Source organism: Procambarus clarkii, chromosome 85 (genome assembly GCF_040958095.1).
Source record: "Procambarus clarkii isolate CNS0578487 chromosome 85, FALCON_Pclarkii_2.0, whole genome shotgun sequence".
In the NCBI taxonomy this organism is placed as follows: Eukaryota; Metazoa; Arthropoda; class Malacostraca; order Decapoda; family Cambaridae; genus Procambarus; species Procambarus clarkii.
In genome coordinates this window covers 17,551,792-17,576,448 of record NC_091234.1, presented here as the reverse complement: position 1 = coordinate 17,576,448, position 24,657 = coordinate 17,551,792, and the positions used below count along the sequence as shown (strand labels likewise).

The following is a 24,657-nucleotide window of genomic DNA, read 5'->3' as shown; positions in this document are numbered from 1 at the left end:
GGGGAAAAAACATAGAAGAGGGGGAGAGAGGATAAGTGAAGGATTATACAGACGAGTAGGGGGAAGGTCTTTGCCTTGGCTGAGGCCCTCAGTTCTGGCTCGTTGCACTTCAATCAGCCAGTTGGCGTTATCCAACTCCAGACAAGCGAGTCCCTTCGAGCAGGGAACAACCTGTGGTTCAGTGCCTATCGAGGCATTTGCTGTTTTGGGGTAATTAAGGGGATGCTGATTAGGACACCCACGAGGTGGCAGGGGCATGAATAAAAATTAATAGCTGTTAAAAGGCTTAAAAGGCTGTTAGTTACCATCGGCTTAAACATCACTCTACATCATAAAGGAGCTGGATAAGCTTTACACGTATTTCAAATAATAATTTAGAATATATCATAGGTCTTTAAAAGCCAGAGTATAAAGGTTCTCATAAACTAGTGTCTCTACTTGGTTCATTTTTTGGAGTGAAAGTGACCTTTGGTCGTGAATGTAACAGCAATTAAGGAATGTGTACCACACATACACATTGTAACCTACAGGCTCGGTACTACGGGTACACGTCACCCTACACGTCACCCGTCAACCCGTCACCCGTCTACACGTCACCACGTCACCCGTCAACCCGTCACCCGTCTTCATTACATACCACATAACCGTCACTCTCTCACAAGACGGAAAATCAAGAACATAGCAAGTAGTCAGATATTTGACTGTGTTCTCCAAGTCCTAACTTAGGATGGAGAACACCAATTGTTGAGCTCAGGCTCAGGGGCGCTGGCACCAGAGGTCTACGGCTCTTCAACCCCCTGCCAATACATGGAAGAAAAAGCACCAACAACAGTAGAAGCCATTAAGAATGAGAATTTATCAAATTTCCGCTAGAATTACCGGATCAGCTCGGCTGTGATGGCTGTTTTTTTTATTATTATTATTTTCTACCACAGACGTGGCCACACATTTACAATACTAACCAGCATATATACATTTTCTTCTGTCCTCCATGGACAGGGTTAGGTGATGGCTGTGTGGTCATTCTGCTATAGAAGCAGCTTCAACCAAGCAGGTTTCGACAATAATATGGAAATCATTTATAAGTAATCTTTAGGTGATATGTCTATTCCTTGCAACATATAAACATATTTCTGCTTCATAATTATTAGTAGTAGTAGAGGAGAGTTGAGTACTCACCACGTCAATCCTGGGCGTCGGACACTGGCTGAGTCGCGCGTCACTTGCGTCCAACTGGTCGCGGCCGGTTGGTCGCGAGACTGCGGCTGACGACGAGGCCGCAGCGACGCCTGCGACGGAGGGGCAGTGCGGCGCGTACCTGCATGCGGCGCCGCACCAGGCGCAGCGGTACCGCGGGTGCCGCGTGACGCAGAGGGAACAGTCATGGTGGCCGCGGTGGGCGCCCAACACGCCACACTTGTACAGCGTCAGAGGCCGCGCGTCCACCTGGTGGTCGCGGTTCCATACTAGCGTCACCCGCGCCTCGTACTCCCCTTCTGCTGACTCGTAGCGGTAGACGGTGGGTTCGCAGACGACCCGCTGCACCCGCCGGTGTGGCTGCTGCTGCTGGTGGCTGCTGCTGACGGTGGTGGCTGGACTGCTGCTGCTGCTGCTGCCTTCCTCCTCCTCAGCGGCGCCCATCACCCGCGCCCCAACAAGCATGGTGGCGCCCTCGATGCTCACCACACACTGGAAGCCCAGCTGACCCACTCGTGGTACCGGCAGGTTCTCCACCAGCAGCTGCAGCTCTGAGCGAGCCCCGTCAGCAGCCAGCAGGTGCGACTGCTCCGTCCAGAACCGCGGACAGAACCCCGAGCCGTGCGACGACAACTGCGCCGGGTTCTGAACATATAAAATAAAAAACAACAAAGTTACAGTAACAGCCTCATCAGAGTGGTTCACTATAAGGACACAAATATTAACAACAAAATGTTACAGCACTCGGCTGTATCAGTCGTGTGTTTATGGTGTGTAGCGACACACACACACACACACACCACACCACACACACACACACACACACACACACACACACACACACACACACACACACACACACACACACACACACACACCCCACGTTCGTAAGCAAGCAAGCACTGATCAAAGAACCTTGCTTACAGTACTTCAAAGATATTTTTTGTTCAAGTTAATTAAGCTTGCAATAAAGCCAGACTAAGCTAGAATAAGCCTACAGTATAATAAGCAAAGTGCTTTGCAATTACATTTTGTATGAAATCAAAATGGATATTATAAAAGTTAACAGCTACTGAGAAGCGTGTAGAAGCAGTGAGGGTAGTGGGAGTTAGTGGGGGTCAGCGGGGGTTAGTGGGGGGTCAGCGGGGGTTAGTGGGGGGTCAGCGGGGGTTAGTGGGGGGTCAGCGGGGGTTAGTGGGGGGTCAGCGGGGGTTAGCGGGGGTTAGTGGGGGGTCAGCGGAGGCTGGTGGGGGTCAGCGGAGGCTGGTGGGGGTCAGCGGAGGCTGGTGGGGGTCAGCGGAGGCTGGTGGGGGTCAGCGGAGGCTGGTGGGGGTCAGTCGAGGCTGGTGGGGGTCAGTCGAGGCTGATGGGGGTCAGTCGAGGCTGGTGGGGGTCAGTCGAGGCTGGTGGGGGTCAGTCGAGGCTGGTGGGGGTCAGTCGAGGCTGGTGGGGGTCAGTCGAGGCTGGTGGGGGTCAGTCGAGGCTGGTGGGGGTCAGTCGAGGCTGGTGGGGGTCAGTCGAGGCTGGTGGGGGTCAGTCGAGGCTGGTGGGGGTCAGTCGAGGCTGGTGGGGGTCAGTCGAGGCTGGTGGGGGTCAGTCGAGGCTGGTGGGGGTCAGTCGAGGCTGGTGGGGGGTCAGTCGAGGCTGGTGGGGGGTCAGTCGAGGCTGGTGGGGGGTCAGTCGAGGCTGGTGGGGGGTCAGTCGAGGCTGGTGGGGGGTCAGTCGAGGCTGGTGGGGGTCAGTCGAGGCTGGTGGGGGTCAGTCGACGCTGGTGGGGGTCAGTCGACGCTGGTGGGGGTCAGTCGACGCTGGTGGGGGTCAGTCGACGCTGGTGGGGGTCAGTCGACGCTGGTGGGGGTCAGTCGACGCTGGTGGGGGTCAGTCGAGGTTGGTGGGGGTCAGTCGAGGCTGGTGCAAGAAAGGTTAATCGCGAAGCAGCATCTTCAACATTATTAGATCCGGCGCCAAAGACCTTGCCGCTGCCAGGCCACAAGACCCAGCAACAAATCCCCGCTAAGGACCGGTTGCTCTTAGGCGTCTCTGGCGTCACAACAACAAGGCAATTGGCGCCGTCCGTCACGAAGAATGGCGGCAAACCGCCCGAGCCATGCACATCACCCGGCTCACACACCTCTCTCAGCAGCTGCAGGATGCTTACATTTTCCCCAGACACGACGTTACCGCTGCAGGAGGAGGCGTTGTGCGTGCAGGTGTTCTCGTACACGCACCAGTTGCACGCCCAGTTGCTGCGGACGCAGCTGCTGCAGGTGCTGTGGCGGCCGCAGTCGTAGAAGGCGAAGTTGCGGGAGACGAAGTCCTTGTTGGTCTCGCTGGAGCGGACGGCCAGCGGCACGAGGACGTGGTCGTGGTGGATGGGGATGGATGGGCGGTGTGGGCGTGCGGGCGTGATGCAGGTGAGCCCCGAGGCCGTCACCAGGGCGTCCGCTGGGGGCGCTGACCCCCACACGCACTGGTATTTGGCGCCTGTTGGTAGTTCTGGCAGCGTCCGGATCGTCAACTGAACCTGCAAAGCGTAAATCAAATATTAGCTTTAATATAAACAGCAACTATATTATCCACATTACCCGATGAAAATGCCTTTTAATATATCCTTTGTACAGTGAATATAAACTCTAAGGGTGTTATTGTTGGCGCAGTCTGTGGCGCAGTCTGGCGCAGTCTGTGGCGCAGTCTGTGGCGGAGTCTGTGGCGGAGTCTGTCTGAAGGTGGTAGCAGCCCTACACCACACTCCCACGGGCCTCTCATCCATTCTTCACACTGCCTACTCGCCCCATTTCACACTCCCCCTCCTCCCCGAAGACCACTTCACCGGGAAAGAAATAAGCCTGGCCCCTCGAAACCGATTTAGTGGGATGCATACACGCGCTGGGCCTCCGGCACAAATTTATCATGGATTCCGGCAGGCAGGAGGCCGCCATGTTTATGGGAGAGGGAGAAAGAATGGGGGAGAAAGAATGGGGGAGAGAGAATGAGAGAGAGAGAGAGAGAGAGAGAGAGAGAGAGAGAGAGAGAGAGAGAGAGAGAGAGAGTGTGAGTGTGAGTGTGAGTGTGAGTGTGAGTGTGAGTGTGAGTGTGAGTGTGAGTGTGAGTGTGTGTGTGTGTGTGTGTGTGTAGGGGGGTTAGGCTTACTATGCCCAGGTGAGGCCTATCATCTCCAGTAAACACATTCATCTTGAGACAATGCAAATAGAACAAAAGTGCTGTTAGGTAGGAAGGAGCGCGTCCTCAGACCTAATCCATTACCATGATAAACTACAACCACACTCAAAGCACCTAAACAGTCATCAAGATATTTGCGATGGTCTGAAAGCATATTACCGTTACAGTAATAGTCTTACATATAAACTGGCAAGTGAACCTTTGTCGTGAACAGATCATTCTCAAGTTATAACTTTATTGCAATATAAATCGTTAGTTTAAAATATATAAAGTGTATGCTGACCACATTTAAAGAATTTGGTTTTCTGTAAAGGGAATTCGTAGGCACTTTAATACCATCAAGTAGTTACTTGGATCAGGGGAAACAAACTTTTTAAAAGATCTTACTAAGAAAAGTTTCCACTTTCCCCTACTATCAGTCACTTAATTTCCCTCCCCCTCTTCACTTTCTCCCCTACACTTACATCCCCCTACTCTCCACCCCCTTTTACCTGCCCAACTACTTTGACTGGACGGTAGAAGCGACGGTCTCGCTTCACGCAAGTCTGCGTTCAATCCCCGACCGTCCATGTGATTGGCCACCATTCCTTACCGCCCGTCCCATCCCAAATCCTGATCCCTTCCCAGTGCTATATAGCCGTGATGGCTTGGTGCTTTCCCCCGATAGTCCCCCTTCCCTTCTCCCTTTTACCTCAATTTTCCCCAAATACAACAGTGATATATTCCTCAGCTGCGGCGTCCCCTACAGCCCCTGTTAGAGAGATTGGAGGCGTCCTGGCCAAATGATGTGTTAAAATGCAGGGAGGGGGGGAGGGTTGATGAACGAGCGCGCCGAGGGGCGAGCACGCACGCCTGCACCCCACCAAATTAATCAGGCCTACGTGCTTCTTTCCTCTCAAGGTATATGTGGGCTTACCGGGGCGCTAGGCCTATTGCCTTGCACCAGCCTCCTTGCACCGGGGAGTCATGCTTGCAGATCCTGGTGTCAGAACCTGGGGCCAGATTCTCGCAAGCACTTACGAATCTGTACATCTTTTTTCAATCTTTGACTGCTTTGTTTACAATTATTAAACAGTTAATGAGTTCCGAAGCACCAGGAGGCTGTTTATAACAATAACAACAGTTGATTGGCAAGTTTTCATGCTTGTAAACTGTTTAATAAACGTAACCAAAGCCGTCAAACAGTTTACAAGCATGAAAACTTGCCAATCAACTGTTGTTATTGTTATAAACAGCCTCCTGGTGCTTCCGAGCTCATTAACTGTTTAATAATTGTAAACAAAGCCGCCAAAGATTGAGAAAAGATGTACAGGCTCGTAAGTGCTTGCGAGAATCTGGCCCCAGCACTGGAGTCATGATTCTTGGTGGGCATCGGGCAGTCATATCCAGAGTGTCATGTTTGGCACCTGGCACTCTTGTTTGGGGAAGGGGAGTTAGGGTATCTGAGAGTCTCTCATGCCAGAAGGTAAGGGATCAGGGAGGGATACCTGGTTGATGGGGTTCTGGGAGTTCTTCTACTTCCCAAGCCCGGCCAGAGGCCAGGCTTGACTTGTGAGAGTTTGGTCCACCAGGCTGTTGCTTGGAGCGGCCCGCAGGCCCACATACCCACTACTAGAGTCTAAAATATATTAGGCAACCATGTCTAAGGGGGATCAGAGAGCCACGGTAACCTTGTCATGGTTCCGAGAATCAACGTCCCCGCGGCCCGGTCTCTGACCAGGCCTCAGTGGTTGGTGGTCTGGTGAACCAGACTGTTGGATACAGCTGCTCGCAGCCTGACTATGAACCACAGCCTGGTTGATCAAGTATCCTTTTGGAGAGCGAGGACTGACTAGCGCCAGGACAAGTGAAGAGTCTACAGGTTAAGTTAATTACCTGAAAGAAACTACTTAAGTCTTTAGTTTACCTAAGTAAGTAGCGGACAGCGCCTCTAGTTACTAGGGGCTTACAACCCCTGGTAGTAACTACTCCCCCTGGTAGTAACACACAATCCCCGGGTACAGGAGACAATCAGGAACACTCTACAACGCAACAATCATCACTGGCGACCAATATTGCGACCTTTCCAATCAGACTCACGACAGCCATCCAGCTTGAATGAGCTGCACTTTTAAACAAAAATAATCAAGTCCTTAAAAATCTTGGCGTAATATCAATACATTTCAATTTACATATTTACAAATAAATATACCCCCTTCCCCAGAAAAAAAATTGTACCTATCCCCCTTTCCTCCATTCTTCGCTCGTTCGTGAAATATTCAAAGACGATAAATTTCAAATTTCTCCACTTTCTCGATTAGATTGATTAGCTGTGGGTCGTGAAGAGCACAACCCACCCTCCCGGCGAACGTTCAACTCTGGCCCTTGTGTCGCCCTGATATAGGTATGCTCGAGGCACTGAAAAATGGCCCTGAGGTGCCGTTGTAGGAGGGAGAACGGTCGGTAACGTATGCAGGAAAACAATTTGGTCCCGGTGATTCAGATGCGTCTTTCAATAGGGTTCAGTTGCCGCGTCTACCTATTTAAGTCTTTCTTGTTGCCTAGACTTACTCGAAACTGGTTCAATGCTGGGACACCTCTACCTACACTGCCGTCGACCTCCCTCCCTCAATGATAATACACCCTGCTTCCCTCCCTCAAGCAGAACACACACCCTCTCCATCCCTCCCTCAAGCAGAACACACACCCTCTCCATCCCTCCCTCAAGCAGAACACACACCCTCTCCATCCCTCCCTCAAGCAGAACACACACCCTCTCCATCCCTCCCTCAAGCAGAACACACACCCTCTCCATCCCTCCCTCAAGCAGAACACACACCCTCTCCATCCCTCCCTCAAGCAGAACACACACCCTCTCCATCCCTCCCTCAAGCAGAACATACACCCTCTCTCTCCCTCCCTCAAGCAGAACACACCCTCTCTCTCCCTCCCTCAAGCAGAACACCCTCTCCCTCCCTCCCTCAATGACAACACACCCACGCTCCCTCTCTCCCTGCCTCTAAAACTGACTGAGAAATACCAGTTCTGGCACCATGACGGCTCTAGGTTATTTATGCCGAATAAACAAAAATACATAAAATATTTAAAAAAAAATGTGAAACAAGTAAATATAACATTAATAAAGGCAAATATTCCATATCCCACCAATCGGGAGAGCAAAGCCAGGATGAACGAGTAAATAACATTACCCAATGTTGTTGGTGATCTCTGCCTCCCCCCCCCACCCCCACACAGTGGGAGAACAGTGCCAATGAGTGCCACACACACACACACACACACACACACACACACACACACACACACACACACACACACCTGTTGATTGACGGTTTAGAGGCGGGACCAAAGAGGCAGAGCTCAACCCTCGCAAGCACAATTAGGTAAATTAGGTAAGTACACACACACACACACACACACACCTGTTGATTGACGGTTTAGAGGCGGGACCAAAGAGGCAGAGCTCAACCCTCGCAAGCACAATTAGGTAAATTAGGTAAGTACACACACACACACACAACCAGTAGTTTTAAAGTGTTATATGACAAAGAGTGCTGGGAAGACGGGACACCACGGGCGTAGCTCTCATCCTGTAACTACACTTAGGTAATTACATACACACACAGGCTGTCACTGTCGTGGCTACGACTACCCGTCACCTGGGGACCAGATTCACGAAGCAGTTACGCAAGTACTTACGAACGTGTACATCTTTCCTCAATCTTTGACGGCTTTGGTTATATTTATTAAACAGTTTACAAGCATAAAAACTTGCCAATCAACTGTTGTTATTGTTATAAACAGCCTCCTGGTGCTTCGGAGCTCATTAACTGTTTAATAATTGTCACAATCCATCCTCGACTCGAGTCCATTACATCCAGCGGTCGATCCCACAGACGTATTCATAAAGTTTTACATGCTGTTCATTCAAAACGGGAATTTTCTCAAATAGAAATTAACATTATAATTTTTAGCATATTATGCATATATAGGCATAGGTTAGGTTAGGTGTTCATGTTCTGTTGGCGATTAGTTGTATTTGTAGTACGTGAGTGAAGCATTCACAGCGTTGTGGTTCGAACAAAATTCGTCAGTGAAGCACTTGTTCCGGAAGTGTTCGGACGAAATCAGTTGCGAGTCGTGTGTAAACCGTTTTTCATTCACAAACGGGGTTTGGCGGGTGCATGGAATCACTTTTGGGTCTTTTGTTTGGAGGACGAGCTGAATTGTAAACAAAGCCGCTAAAGATTGAGAAAAGATGTACAGGTTCTTAAGTGCTTGCGTAACTGCTTCGTGAATCTGGCCCCAGGTACCCAAACAAACGTGATCTAAACACAAGTACACAGGATCCAGCCCGTCCTCCAAACAAAGATCCAAAAGTGATTCCATGCATCCACCAAACCCCCTGTTTATGAATGAAAAACGGTTTACACACGACTCAACTGATTTCGTTCGAACACTTCCGGAACAAGTGCTTCACTGACGAGTTTTGTTCGAACCACTTCGCTATAAATGCTTCACCCACGTACTACAAATGCAAATAATCGCCAACCGAACCTAAACACCTAACCTAATCTATCCTATGCCTACATATACACAATATGCTAATATATTATAATATTAATTTATATTTGAGAAAATTCTTGTTCTGAATGAACAGCATGTTAAAATTTATGAATGCGTCTGTGGGGGCGACCGCTGGATGCAATGGACTTGAGTCGAGGACGGGTTGACACAGGCACACACGACTCACAAATGAATTCTGTTACAGAAAGGTATTCGTCCTGTTATATCGAGATAGGAGTTGTAATACTAAAGACTAATATTCCCACTAAAAATGTTACAGGGAGAACGAGGGGTAACGACCATTAAGGTTGTTTAACCAGCGCGGCGTGGCTCGTCCGGTGGCGGGAATCCTGATGGCCAATTAGAGTCGCCGGACGAGGCATTGAGTACCTGGAGAAACTGGAGCAAATCAGTACTCTACCCACTTCCATTCCGTCGACACGTCGTCGTGTGGGTGGCCAGGATTACCACTACTGTCTGCTCCACTCTTTCCATCAATACGGACATTAGGATCTAGCTGCACATCAACGCCGTATGTAGTCTCTGAAATCTACCGACTCCATGACATGGTGAGAATATTTAGCCGCCAAAGGCGTTAGATAATTACTCCTGATTAAGTGTGCAGTATATTAAACCATCGTGAAGGATTAGTTGTCAGAGTTAAAAGAACTCTCTGCTTTAGAGTATTGGAACCAGTCAGAAGTAAATGGTTCTCAAGTAACATGAAATGATTGACGAGTGACTAGTTACATATATACACACATGTTAAGGACATAGTTAACCAGGCCACACACTAGAAGGTGAAAAGACGACGACGTTTCGGTCCGTCCTGGACCATTCTCAAGTCGAGAATGGTCCAGGACGGACCGAAACGTCGTCGTCCCTTCACCTTCTAGTGTGTGGTCTGGTCAATTTACTTTAGCCACGTTATTGTGACTCATCGCCTGCATGTAACTATACATATATGTACCTACGTGTCTGGTAATAGATTAATATATCAGCGATACATTCTTTACCTAAATTATTAGTTCATGACCTTAGTCAGGACTCGGCCGAGTAACGTGTGTCGCACTTGACGATGGGTCAGGGTGGGGGGGGGGGGGGACGACACCTGACTAACCCAGAGGAAACTACATTACGATACTTTAAAGTAAAATATAAGCAAAACCAGAGTACCAAACTTATTTAAATGAGTTGGGATCGAACTGTCGTTTCAACAGACGCAAACGACACAGAGACCCATTAAACAGGATAGAAATGTCCAATGGGAAGGACAATACTGCCCGCCTTAATGGGACAGAACTGTCACACTTGGATACCTTATCAACTCTCTCAAATACTCCCTTATTTATTATCTTAAATACTTCCCGAATATCTTCCTCCGAGAATACTTCCCGATTGTCGCCTGGTAATATCTCCCTAACTCCTCCAACGTCGCCTTCAAACATCCATCATCGTCTACACTTACTCAATTTTCTTGGTTTCTATATCATGTCTTCTTGGAGTAAACAAAGTGCTTTTCTTGTTGATAATAAATTCAATCACACAACTTCATTGGTGTATTACATACAACTATTTCCCTAGCTTTAAAGTTCTGCTCCGGAAGACACACAAAGCAAAGGGGATGAGGCTCTGCGGCCCGTCAGAACCCACAGTGGCTCCTGAATGCTCATGGCGACTGCAGTTTCACCTTACAAGGCTATAAAAACAACTTTGGAGTCGCCACCTGAGCCTCAGACCACCACTAAACCTCAGCCCATTAATCTTAATTGCCCCATTCCTCAAATACATCAGCATGACGAAGGTAAATATAAAATAAATGCCGGTATGCAAATGTGAGGATGGGGGACGAGAAGGAGGGAGGGGGGGGGGGGAGGTCCTCCCCAACCCACCTCCATATTCACCAAGTGACGCGATCTCCTGTCTCTCATCTGTTGATAAATATTAAAATGAGATACGTTTCTAGTTCCAGGAAGCAGCAGCAGCAGCTGTGTCGGGATTCAACACTTGCGAAAACTGTCACTCTGACCAGAGGAAATGCTTAGCAAGGCTGTCTTACCTTGGAGAGATCACGCTATTCTGACTGTCAAACTTCACAAGAGGTTTGTGGCCGAGTTAGTTCTCGGCTGGTGATTGGTGGTGCTCACCTATCAGAGACTTTAGGGTGGTAAGATTAAGTTCTTTATCCCTCACCTGCTAGCCTAACCCGTTGGGCTCTCATTCAATTGTGATCGAATCTGGCCTCAATAGCTGTGCATGGAGGCAGCTTCCACGACTTATTCTTGCTGTTACTGGGGTGGTAGTGCTGTTACTGGGGTGGTAGTGGTGGTGCTGCTTCTGTTTGCTGCTAACAGTTTTGTGCTACTGATTATTGGTTATGATTTGTACCTTCAGTTAATAGTGAAGTAAAAGTTGATGTTACTGCTCCATATTTATTATTATTAACTGCTGCTGGAGACAGTAGACTGGTGCCCCTCTGCACCTCCCCCGCCTTCCCTAAGGAGTTCAACCTATCACCTTGCACCATCCTCTCGCTTTCTTCAGCCATTTGCTTAGACGGAGGGCTAATATTTAATCACCTATTTTTTTTTAATGGCTAGGTCCTCCCCCTCCGGTCCCCTTCTCACACCTAACCACCGTCTCTCCCTCCACTATTATACTTTTAAGGGTCGTAGGGAAGAATCTCCCTTCATCTCCCTGGCTCCCTACCGCCCTCCCTTCCTGGTTAATTGCTGTCTTCTCCCATTCACTTTCCTTAATAAAAAGTATCTTCTCCCCCTCCCCCCTTCCCCTTCACATTCTTTGAATTCTTAATTCGCCTCTTGTCTGGGGTGTAAGATATGGATTCCATACGATTTAGTGTCTTCGCCTTCCCCCCCACCCTAGCACCTGTTCACCTGGTCCCCAGCTGCGCCTCCACCAGGTGGGGTGGTAAGGGTGGAGAGAGCCGCGTTTGGTGTAAGTAGAGGTGGTGGTGGTGAGCAAGGAAAGAACTTACTGACTCCCAACGACCTGAAAGTACTAGTATAAAAAGCTATGATTTGTTCAGATCTGAAACCTGTATCTATGGACAGCACAAAACGTCCACTAGACTGTGCGACACAGTGGTTGCAAGGATCAGGTTGGGTTACCGTTACCTGTGGCTACAGGTGACGGGTCTCCCAATCCTGAGCACTCCAGTTGCAAACTCTGTGAGCAGGAACTACGGCATGATCTCCTGCACTACATCACTGAATGCCCAGTTATTAGACCTTTCAGACCAGTTGGCATGAGGTACCTGGAGCTTTGCAATTACTTTATTCACTCTCGTGTTCTTGAAGATATCCTCACAGTATACCCAAAATTTGCCAGTGCAGGCTATTAAACACATGGCTCTGTATGACTAACCATCCTGCGAGATGGGGGACTTGTATTACCACTGCTACCTTATTCAATCTTGTGTTGATGATATCCTCAAAATGCATCCGGAGTCTGCCAGTGCAGACTGCTTATCACATGCCTCTGTATGACTAACCATCCTGTGTGATGGGGATTGTTTAGCATCATGTAGTTAGCTTTTTTGACACTGTACTCCTTCATATAGTCTAGGGCAGCTGCACTAATGCAGATGTACCTCATTGTTAATAAAAAAAATGGTTGGAGGGAAGTAATATTTGAGGGACAGACGAGGCCAGCAAGACGTGGCCCTGACAGACCAGACGAGGCCAGCAAGACGTGACTCTTGGCCTTGACAGGCCAGACGAGGCCAGCAAGACGTGACTCTTGGCCCTGACAGGCCAGACGAGGCCAGCAAGACGTGACTCTTGGCCCTGACAGGCCAGACGAGGCCAGCAAGACGTGACTCTTGGCCTTGACAAACCAGACGAGGCCAGCAAGACGTGACTCTTGGCCTTGACAAACCAGACGAGGCCAGCAAGACGTGACTCTTGGCCCTGACAGGCCAGCAAGACGTGACTCTTGGCCCTGACAGGCCAGCAAGACGTGACTCTTGGCCCTGACAAACCAGACGAGGCCAGCAAGACGTGACTCTTGGCCTTGACAGGCCAGCAAGACGTGACTCTTGGCCCTGACAGACCAGACGAGGCCAGCAAGACGTGACTCTTGGCCTTGACAAACCAGACGAGGCCAGCAAGACGTGACTCTTGGCCTTGACAGGCCAGCATCCCGTGTCTGGTGTTGGAGATCGTCGGCCACAACACCGCCCCGCTGGAGACGGCTCGTAAATAACACAATGCCTCCCCCGCACGCCTGCTCACATTCCACGGAAGTTTTTACCGGCAATAACTCTTGGGAGATTGATGTGGCCACCAGAGTAACCTATATACCACGTCTGGCAAGTGATGTGCGCGCCACGGTACTGTCCCTGGCGCCTGGGATGGTCGTAAGTCCTAAATCTCAACCGTGGGCGAGTCTGCGATGTCGTACGCTGATGCGTTAGGAGGAAAGGGAACTATCAGGAGAAGGCGCCAAGCGATTACGACTATATAGCACTTGGAAGGGGGCCAGGATAAAGATTTGGGATGGGACGGGGGGAAGGAATGGTGTCCAACCACTTGTGGACGGTTGGGGATTGAACGCCGACCTGCATGAAGCGAGACCGTTGCTCTACCGTCCAGCCCAAGTGGTTACAGGGAAGAGGAGAGACACCTGGTGTCGTTAAATGTGGTGGAGGCTGACTCCATACACAGTTTCAAATGTAGATATGATAAGAGCCCAATAGGTTCGTGAACCTGTACCTCAGTTGATTGACAGTTGAGAGGTGGAACCAAAGAGCCAGAGCTCAACCCCCGCAAGTACAACTAGGTAAGTACAAGAGTGATTGATGAAGATTAAGCAACCCAAGAGGTGGCACGGGCATGAATAGCCCGTACTTGAAAACAAAAATTGTTTTAGATTTACCTACTATGAACCTCTCCACCTCTCACATGTTAAACATCACAGACCCGCTCCAAGCAAGAGCCTGTTGGACCAAGCTCTCAGGCAGGCATTCAGGCAGCCGTCTGTCAAGTAGAACTACCCCCAGAACCCCATCAAGCAGGTATCGTATCTTCCCCATCAAGCAGGTATCGTATCTTCCCCATCAAGCAGGTATCGTATCTTCCCCATCAAGCAGGTATCGTATCTTCCCCATCAAGCAGGTATCGTATCTTCCCCATCAAGCAGGTATCGTATCTTCCCCATCAAGCAGGTATCGTATCTTTATCTACTGTGTGACTGTCACCAAGAACCATTTACGGTCCATTTGTCCGATTCTTCCATTTCTGCAACTACGATAAAGCTCTGTTTCCCCTTAGTCTTCCCTCCCCCCCCCCCTCTTCGTTCAACTCCGACCACCCACTGCCCGACCATCCACCACCACCCTCTCCACTGTCACTCAAGCGGCCGCGCGCCCCATCAATCACCGCTGGTTAAGGCGTCGTGTCAGACAGCCACGAATACACACATTATCTAACCGTATTCAGGCACCTCAAAGATGGATGAGCGGGCGTGTCCAAACTAAGTCTGGCCCTCAGGAAACACTACCGCAGCTACACACACACTTTCAGTAGACTTATATAGTGGTAAAGTCATCCCCATGTTGGGGGTAGTGGGGTGAAGTTCCCCCCCTTTCCCCCCCCCCCACTTCACACCATGACAAAATCTAAAAAAAACTGCATCTAGCAAACTGCACGGAGCCGGTCGGCCGAGCGGACAGCACACTGGACTTGTGATCCTGTGGTCCTGGGTTCGATCCCGGGCGCCGGCGAGAAACAATGGGCAGAGTTTCTTTCACCCTATGCCCCTGTTACCTAGCAGTAAAATAGGTACCTGGGTGTTAGTCAGCTGTCACGGGCTGCTTCCTGGGGGTGGAAGGCCTGGTCGAGGACCGGGCCGCGGGGACACTAAAGCCCCGAAATCATCTCAAGGTAATCTCAAGATCTCAAGATAGAATTGCGCAAGGGTGATGAAACTTAACCAGTTGACAAGAAGAAAATGAGTGAAATACAGAGGTTACCTTGAGATAATTATGGGGCTTAGTGTCCCCGCGGCCCGGTCCTCGACCAGGCCTCCTTTTTGTTACACATCCCCAGGAAGCAGCCCGTAGCAGCTGTCTAACTCCCAGGTACCTATTTACTGCTAGGTGAATAGGCGCATTAGTGGTGAAAGAAACTCTGCCCATTTGTTTCCGTCTCCTGAACTCCGTATTCAGTTCCGGGATTCCGTAGTCCTGAACCCGAAACTTCAGGACTACGAATCCCGAACGCTGCACACTTAGCTGTCAGGCCCTACCTGACAGTATGTAACAGTCAGTTTGTTTTCAGTGAACCCTTGAACAGCTGGGGCGCCTGACAGCTGGGTGGACAGCGCTTCGGATTCGTAGCCCTGAGGTTCCGGGTTCGATCCCCGGTGGAGGTGGAAACAAATGGGCAAAAAGCTTTTCACCCAGATGCCCCTGTTACCTAGCAGTAAATAGGTACCTGGGAGTTAGACAGCTGCTACGAGCTGCTTCCTGGGGATGTGTAACAAAAAGGAGGCCTGGTCGAGGACCGGGCCGCGGGGACGACGAGCCCCGAAATCATCGCATTATAAGGTAGATTCTGGTGTTATCACTGACATACTTGAAACAGCAGAGACCTCGCCACTCAGCAATGGTGGTAGTCAACCAGTTGCAAATATACACCAGTGGCTATATCATTACATTATACACCAGTGGCTATATCATCACATTATACACCAGTGGCTATATCATCACATTATACACCAGTGGCTATATCATCACATTATAAAAAACCTTTGAAAAAAGTGAGATAAGAACCAAGATACTACTTACACACACACACACACACACACACACACACACACACACACACACACTTGTAGACACATTTTGTCCTCGAAAGTCAAGTCTTGAACAAAAGTACATCAAGCATTTCTGTATACGCTTACGGTCGGGGATTGAACGAGCCTAGGAACAGAAGGGGGGGGGGGCGAGGCTAGAAACAGAGGGGGGGGGGGCGAGCCTAGGAACAGAGGGGGCGAGCCTAGAAACAATAACAACTTTAGAAACACTCACCGTAGCCATCTGGTCAATGGGTAGTCTGTCCGGCAATATCATCTCGAAGTCGATACACTGTTGGCCGGAGCCGAAGCTCAACCAGCGCGGGGAGGAGAAGGTCGCCTTCTGGCACGCCAGCTGCACCGTACACCTGCAGGAGACAAGCACCTCACCTCAGTACTCCAATATGGAAAATAGTGGGATCGAAGTTCAGTAAAACTTCTGATTTCAACTCTTTTTACCATGTCGTAGCTCAGTCGATTAATCTGGGATGATCTCGGACGTAGGTTCGAATCCTCGTCACGGCCCTTGTGGATTTGTTTATGTTTATAATGTATGGAACGATCTGACATTTATGATGTTACCTCACAAGAGGTTACAATCTTTGATTTATCATGGAGACCCATTATGTGGGCAGTGGCAGGAATGGATTCAGCTACTCGGAACAAGTTCCAAGTAGCACGGGCTATGGTGAGCTCGTAACTTACCTGGCACAGGAGCGGGGCTCTGGGTAAGAGCCAAGCCATTACGACTATATAGCACTTGGAAGGGGGGTCAGGATAAGGATTTGGGATGGGACGAGAGGAAAGGAATGGTGCCCAACCAATTGGACGGTCGGGGATTGAACGCCGACATGCATGTAGCGAGACCGTCGCTCTACCGTCCAGCCCAAGTGGTTGAGAACGAAGTCATGAATGAACACACATACAGTACGGAACTTAAAGACTCCATGACGGCACTGCAAGAAAAGATTGATCATTTGGAAGTCAGGGGTAATGAGAGAGCGCCAAACCCTGCAAACATATCTGGGTACACAGAGCCAAAGCTCGATCCTGCAGGCACAAATATGCGAGTACAGGCCCGTGTAAGCACGCCCATGCGACGACTGATACCGACCAACTTGTCTACTTTCGCACGACAAAACAAAACTAAATTTTCAGAAGGAAGAACTACCACTACTAAAGAGTGGCTGCAGGAGTTCGTGGAACCAGCGTGGAACCCCTCACATCACGAAGCACATTAGGAAGAATCACAACCCACAATTGAAACTCCAGTGTATGTGCGTCGGGAGCCCATTCGAAATGGGAGGTCACTTCCCCCATCTTTCCATCAGCTAACAGTGCCACAGGAGGGAAGAAGGGGTAAGACTTAGCCAGGAGGAAGGGTAAGACTTAGCCAGGAGGAAGGGTAAGACTTAGCCAGGGGGAAGGGAAAGACTTAGCCAGGGGGAAGGGAAAGACTTAGCCAGGGGGAAGGGAAAGACTTCGCCAGGGGGAAGGGAAAGACTTCGCCAGGGGGAAGGGAAAGACTTCGCCAGGGGGAAGGGAAAGACTTCGCCAGGGGGAAGGGAAAGACTTCGCCAGGGGGAAGGGAAAGACTTCGCCAGGGGGAAGGGAAAGACTTAGCCAGGGGGAAGGGAAAGACTTAGCCAGGGGGAAGGGAAAGACTTAGCCAGGGGGAAGGGAAAGACTTAGCCAGGGGGAAGGGAAAGACTTAGCCAGGGGGAAGGGAAAGACTTAGCCAGGGGGAAGGGAAAGACTTAGCCAGGGGGAAGGGAAAGACTTAGCCAGGGGGAAGGGAAAGACTTAGCCAGGGGGAAGGGAAAGACTTAGCCAGGGGGAAGGGAAAGACTTAGCCAGGGGGAAGGGAAAGACTTAGCCAGGGGGAAGGGAAAGACTTAGCCAGGGGGAAGGGAAAGACTTAGCCAGGGGGAAGGGAAAGACTTAGCCAGGGGGAAGGGAAAGACTTAGCCAGGGGGAAGGGAAAGACTTAGCCAGGGGGAAGGGAAATAAGGAGGCTTGCAAGTCCAGGTTAAGGTGTCACTACATGAAGATTAAAGGGCTGGAGACACTTGGAGACTGTATAACACTGAGAGACTGGAGGACATGTGGGAGAAGGGGTCCTCACCCCTTCTCCCACAGGCTTGGGAGAAGGGACTAGCGAGATCTAGGGAAGGGGTAGGGAAGGGGTAGGGAAGGGGTAGGGGAGGGGTAGGGAAGGGGTAGGGGAACAATATGTGGCCTAGCAGTAATGGCGCCCCATAAGCACTAATGACCCGATCTGCCCTAATTAAGCGTAAGCCTCAATTCTTGCCCTACCCATCCTCCCCGTCCCTGCCCTTCCACTCCCCCAGTCCCGTCCCCTACCCACTGCCCCTACCATCCTCCCTGCCCGCAACGCCTGGCCTGACAGGTAACAGATGGTTCGACAAATGGACTACAATTCCAGCCGGTCGACAGAACTACCGCTCATCACAGACACTACAACCACCCCCTGTCCACACCCCCCCCCACTCACACCACCAACCCCCTACCCATACCCCCCCCCCCCCACTTACACCACCAACCCTTGTTCATAACACAGAAATCACAATAGTGTGATGCATAAATGAACAAATCAAAAGTCGGTCGTAGCTCCGTCGATTAAGGCAGCGTCTAGGATGCTCCCGGACGCAGGTTCGAATCCTCGTCACGGTCCTTGTGGATTTGTTCATAAGTTCATAACTCCCACCATTTCCTCCCAGGATGACCCTCCTCCTTCCTCCCGAAGGAGGTCTCCAGAAGCACGCAGTACACACCCCTTAACGACCCTCAATTACACCCTTAAGGATGCAGGTGGTTAGGTGGTGACAGATGCGAGAGAGGCCTATAACCTCTCGCTCCATCTACAATACCAAACCCTGTTCCTCCTAGAGCCACAGAGACGTTAGAAAGAACTTTTTCAGTGTCAGTAGTTAACAAATGGAATGCATAAAGTAGTGATGTGGTGGAGGCTGACTCCATACACAGTTTCAAGTGTAGATATGATAAGAGCACAGTAGGCTCAGAAACCTATACACCAGTTGATTGACGGTTGAGAGGCGGGACCAAAAAGCCAGAGCTCAACCCCCGCAAGCACAACTAGGTGAGTACCCAGGGGCCTATGATTGCTGGCTTCGCTCCTCTCTAACGTGCCTGAGTAAGGAGGAGAGAAGGAAGGGGGAGGATAAGGAAGAGAAGGGGAGGAGGAAGAGAAGGGGAGGAGGAAGAGAAGGGGAGGAGGAAGAGAAGAGGAGGAGGAAGAGAAGGGGAGGAGGAAGAGAAGAGGAGGAGGAAGAGAAGAGGAGGAGGAAGAGAAGGGGAGGAGGAAGAGAAGGGGAGGAGGAAGAGGGGAGAAGGGGGGGGAGAAGTAAGTAAGTAATTATCAAAAGAAGGCACCAAACCGGGAAGGCTATGTAGCACCATCAAATACGCAAAATAATCAGAGGGCGCTAAATATCACCAAGGATGCCAATACGAGAACAAAAACGCATAAGGCGAACGATATCAAAAGTATCCGAGTCACCAAGAATTCTATCGAGGGATAGGTGACCGCGAGGGGCGGTCGGAAAGCAAGACACACGCTCGTCCTGGAAGTCAGGACATTCAAGAAGGACATGCACGACCGTAAGAGGGACAATGCAACTAGGACAATAAGGAGCAGGGCGGCGCTCCATCAAGTGACCATGGGTTAAGCGAGTATGGCCAATACGCAACCTCGCTAGAGCTGTTTTTTTTTTTAGGGGGGGGGAGAAGACAAATAAAGATGGGTAGAGAATTACGAGAGTGAATCAAGTCCAGGAAATTGCTAAACCGCCACACGTCTTATTGAAACAAAAGTAATCCCCACCTAAATCTACATCTATTTGTCAGTGTCGTTATTTGTGTAGCTAGATGTGTAGAGGGCGCCACCGTCGTCCTCCTGGTCCCCCCCAGCGGCTCCTTACTGTCACCACCTTGTTTCAGCATCCCCCATCTCCAGCGCGTCTAACAGCCTGGTTGATCAGTCGAGCAACCAGGAGGCCTGGTCGACGACCGGGCCACGGGGACACTAAGCCACGGACGCACCTCAATGTAAGGTAAGGTAGCATCCCTTCCCATCTCCAGCATCCCTTAAATATTAGGGGGACTCCCGGAATGCCTCCTGCCTTCTCATTCGGGGGGCAGTGGCGGGCGTCGGGCGCCGGACGAGTGACCGACAGTTAGGTGATGTAAATCTGAGACGCAACGCCGACAGCCGGCGGGGGTGGTCGAACAGCCTAGTGTGTATACACGACTTCCTGCACCTAACTTTACACCGGAAAGTTGGATGCCATCTGGATAGACTTGCCAGCCATAACCCTCCTCCCCCGCCACCCGCAACCATTGGGATCTGAAACCTGTTCCGGCGTGAGCATTATGACGACAGAGTCAGAGAAGACGGGCTCACCATAGCCCGTGCTACTTGGAACTTGTTCCAGGTAGCGAATCTTAAACAAAACAGACGACAGTAACGTCATGCATATCGTATACACCATGTATAAAAGTCGCTTTATCTCTTCTTTTCGTTAGGTTGAATTCGGTTTAACTACGCCCAACCACTTGGACTAGACGGTAGAGCGACGGTCTCGCTTCATGCAGGTCGGCGTTCAATCCCCGACCTTCGAAGTGGTTGGGCACCATTCCTTCCTCCCCGTCCCATCCCAAATCTACTCGCCCCTTGGGCCAAAATTAAAAAAATGTAAATGCTATACTCTGATCCACACGTATGTCGCAGAGGAAAGGGCTTCAAGGCCGCCGGTACACACTAAAATCATCTTGCGCTCATTCGGCCAGAACATGATCAGTATGGCCAGGCCATACTGATCAAGTTCTCAAGAGAGAACTTGACAAGCACCTCCAAGGGATACCTGATCAACCAGGTTGTGACTCATTCGTCAGGCTGCGAGCAGCCGCGTCCAACAGTCTTGTTGACCAGTCCTGGTTGAGGATCGGGCCATGGGGACGCTACGCCTCGAAATCATCTCTAAGATAACCTGAAGGTAAGTACTAGCATTACGGGCTATTCATACCCGTGCCACTCTTTGAGTGGCTTAATGTTCATCAATCAATCAAGCACTAGTTACTCATCCGTATTCCCGGCCACTGTTGTATCAACTCTCACTATCACTTGCACCATCTTCACTACCACTTACATCATCCTCACTATCACCTACACCATCCTCACTATCACCTACTTTCTCCCCCCCCCCACCTCACTGTTATTCCTGTCTACGGGTAAAATCCTCAAGAATTTGGCCAGGGACACCTCGGCCCGTCCTCTCGTCGGGGGCTGGGCTTGGCCACCCATCTTCGAACCCCCAATATGCAATATTGACCAAGCGCCAGTCATATCCTGTCTTAGATTACGCCCTGCGCGACAGAGGGGATGGGCGCGGGGGGCAGAAAGACACTGGGAAGATGAGAGTAAAAGAAGGCAACTCTGACATCACTGGCGCCGCAGGAACGGGGTCACTGGCGCCACAAAGAACGGGGTCACTGGCGCCACAAGAACGATTAGCGCCGGTCAGAGAGGAATTGGTTTATCCCTAGAGGATAAAACCAATCTTAGTCTGTCTCTTATCCCTTGGCCAGAAGAGGAGCTTCACCAGCCAGAGCTAACTGCCGTCTTGGTCATCTAGAAAACATATAACGAGTCAGAACACCACGCCTGAGCCACACTTATTTCCCATAAAAAGTGCTTTTCACCCTCTAATTGCCAAACAGGAACTTCCATCGAAATTCGCCCGTAGTCCCAGTTTCCAGCTCCAGATTTGCAGAACACCAGCCCCAGAGGTGAAGCCCCCTTCCTCTCCGTCTATCCTTTCCATCCCTACCTCTATCCTTCACCACCAGAGACGGTCGCGCCAAATTGCCTTATGAGCACCCGATAATTTTTGAGGGAAGTGCCGGCGTCAGTCCCGACAAATATGGCCGACCTGATACAGGATAGGTTGATGGTGGCTGGGGGCAAGATTGCTTTTTTTTGTAAGGTGGAGGGAAGGATCGGTAAGAGGAGATTAAGCTGGAACTATAGGGCGAGGGGGAATGAAGCTCCGAGATTGCAGAGCTCTAGGACCAGTTTCTCTGTCTCCCATTTCCCTGGAATCCTCACGTGCGACACAGTAAGTTGTGGCGCTATCCAGGTCCCTAGAAATCGGGGGGGGGGGGGGAGGAGACACTGTCTGCTGCCAGACCAAAGCACCCCAGCAACCCCCACCCCTCACACCCCAGGATCACTCCCACCCCCCCAGCAACCACCATCCCTGTCCCCCTTCCCACACACACACACTAGCCATAGCTACAGAAATTGCCTTTATGAGTTTCCGATTGGTGGCGGCGCGGGGCTCAGCCCGGCGGCCGGATACCTCCACGATGACAAGTTGGGCTCCACTCCGGCCAACAAACCCGCCGCTTGTGGACACAAGACTCCGCTAAACTTAATAGAACTGCAGCCAACGCTGAGGAACGGGAGGAGGAGAGAAGCTGGAAGGATGGGGTGTGAGGCGTGTGGCAAGAGAACACTGAGAAAGGGATAGAAAGTGCAGAGAAGGTAAGAGTTAGAAGGACAACTGTGAAGGACAGATGGAAGGATAGAAGGATAGCAACTAGGACGAAATCAGCAGAAGTGGTAGTCACAGAGGAGGGTGGGGGAAAATAACAGCAGAGGGAGGGGAAAATTGCAGCAGTGAGAAGGGGAAAAGTAATTGCAGCGTGATGCTAAAACAGTCCCCATTCGCTGGATGGTCATGTAATCAGTAGCCTGAACTGCTAATGTCATTTTTATTAACACGTTTAGGTACGTCTGTAATTGTGCAGCGGCAGCAGCTGACGACATGAAGTCGTCAGTGTGTGTCAAGAACTAACTGCCCTAGACTGTGAGAAGGAGTAGAGTGTGTCAAGAATACCTACGTGATGTTAAACACTCATTCCCATCACGCAGGACGGTTACTGCACTGGCATTTTTTTTATTAATATATGCGGTACATCTGCATTAGTGCAGCTACCCTAGACTATATGAAGGAGTACAGTGTGTCAAAAAAGCTAACTAGGTGATGCTAAAAAATCCCCATCACACAGGATGGTTAGTCATACAGAGGCATGTGATAAGCGGTCTGCACTGGCAGACTCCGGATGCATTTTGAGGATATCATCAACACAAGATTGAATAAGGTAGCAGTGGTAATACAAGTCCCCATCTCGCAGGATGGTTAGTCATACAGAGCCATGTGTTTAATAGCCTGCACTGGCAAATTTTTGGTACACTGAGGATATCTTCAAGAATACGAGAGTGAATAAAGTAATTGCAAAGCTCCAGGTACCTCATGCCAACTGGTCTGAAAGGTCCAATAACTGGGCATTCAGTGATGTTGTGCGGGAGATCATGCCGCAGTTCCTGCTCACAGAGTTTGCAACTGGAGTGCTCAGGATTGGGAGACCCGTCACCTGCAGCCACCTGCCACAGGTAACGGTAACCTAACCTGATCCTGGCAACCACTGTGTCGCACAGTCTAGTGGACACATGAGGTACATCTGCATCTCTACGCTTACCTCCCTCCGTGTTTCACATATTCCAACTGATGCACTTGACCAAGTCCAAGTCTCTCTCACTTGGGCTGGACGGTAGAGCGACGGTCTCGCTTCATGCAGGTCGGCGTTCTATCCCTGATCGTCCAAGTGGTTGGGCACCATTCCTTCCCCTCGTCCCATCCCATATAGCACTTCCAAGAGCTATATAGTCGCAACGGCTTGGTGTTTTTCCCCCTAATAGGTCTTCATTTCCCCTCTCGTTTCAGGTGCTTACCTAACAGTGAAAACGAGGAAATGCGTTCTAGCTCCTTAGGCCCCGTCAACTAATCCTGTTGAACCCGTTACCTTGTAATTTAACCTTCCTGACGTCATATTTGTCGGTCAAATTTAGTTTTTAGTTTGTTACACAAATACTTTAGAAAGCTAGGGCAGTCATTATAACTAGCACCACCACTAGCCCCACCAGCACCACCACTAGCCCCACCAGCACCGCCACTAGCCCCACCAGCACCACCACTAGCCCCACCAACATTTACGGCGGGAGAGGAACGGATATTGGAGCATCGTGGATCAGAAAAATGCGTGTATGAAGGAGAGTTTGACTGGAGGTTGAGCTTCCAGATGAAACTCCTCCTTTGTGGTGGAGACTATTGGCACTTGTGGGCTTAACTCGCCACTCTTGGCCCCTCTAGTGCCAAGCGCCTCTAGTTCTTGGCCCCTCTAGTGCCAAGCGCCTCTAGATCTTGGCCCCTCTAGTGCCTGGCGCCTCTTAGCTTATGCTACTCCCATCTCTGCTCCCTCATCCGAATAATTTTACTCACCACTATTGTACGTTAAAAAAACATGTCTGAACCCCCTATCACACCCCATGATTCTTGAACTTGACACCCCCCATTGTACGTGGGTAATGACAGCTTGGCTCTCGCCCGGGTCAACAATCACTAAACACCTACAAAACCCCCCCATGATTCCCTGCAACAATCCCCATCATCACTAGCGCCAGCCGCCCGCAACCTTAACACGCAAACATCAAAAGGCACCCACCAGCCTTTTGCTCCACGGTAGAGCGAACTAGGACCTTAAAACACCGTAGAAGTAGTCTGTGCTACACTCCCCTGACTGGTGTATCTTTAAGACGACACGATACATTGCTAAAGGTACTGGTTGATACCTGGTTGATGGGGTTCTGGAAATTCTTCTGGTTGATACCTGGTTGATGGGGTTCTGGGAATTCTTCTGGTTGATGGGGTTCTGGGAGTTCTTCTTCTCCCCAAGCCCGGCCTGAGGCCAGGCTTGACTTTTGAGAGTTTGGTCCACCAGGCTGTTGCTTGGAGC

At 50.4% G+C, this 24,657-nt stretch overlaps 1 protein-coding gene and 1 long non-coding RNA gene across 2 annotated transcripts in view; one reads left to right on the top strand and one right to left on the bottom strand.

Moving 5' to 3' along the window:
- Positions 1-24,657, bottom strand: part of LOC123746651 (plexin-B) — a 206,755-nt gene that overhangs the window by 97,860 nt on the left and 84,238 nt on the right. Inside the window, exons 6-8 of the mRNA XM_069316872.1 lie at positions 15,995-16,127; positions 3,356-3,721; positions 1,180-1,842 (exon numbers count right to left, since the gene is read on the bottom strand). Of these exons, the coding sequence (XP_069172973.1) occupies positions 1,180-1,842; positions 3,356-3,721; positions 15,995-16,127 (1,162 nt within the window). The remainder of the gene's footprint in view (positions 1-1,179; positions 1,843-3,355; positions 3,722-15,994; positions 16,128-24,657) is intronic.
- On the top strand, positions 9,373-11,367 carry LOC138358670 (uncharacterized). Its single transcript, XR_011225516.1, has 2 exons — positions 9,373-9,509; positions 10,907-11,367. It is a non-coding gene; the product is annotated as an uncharacterized lncRNA (long non-coding RNA).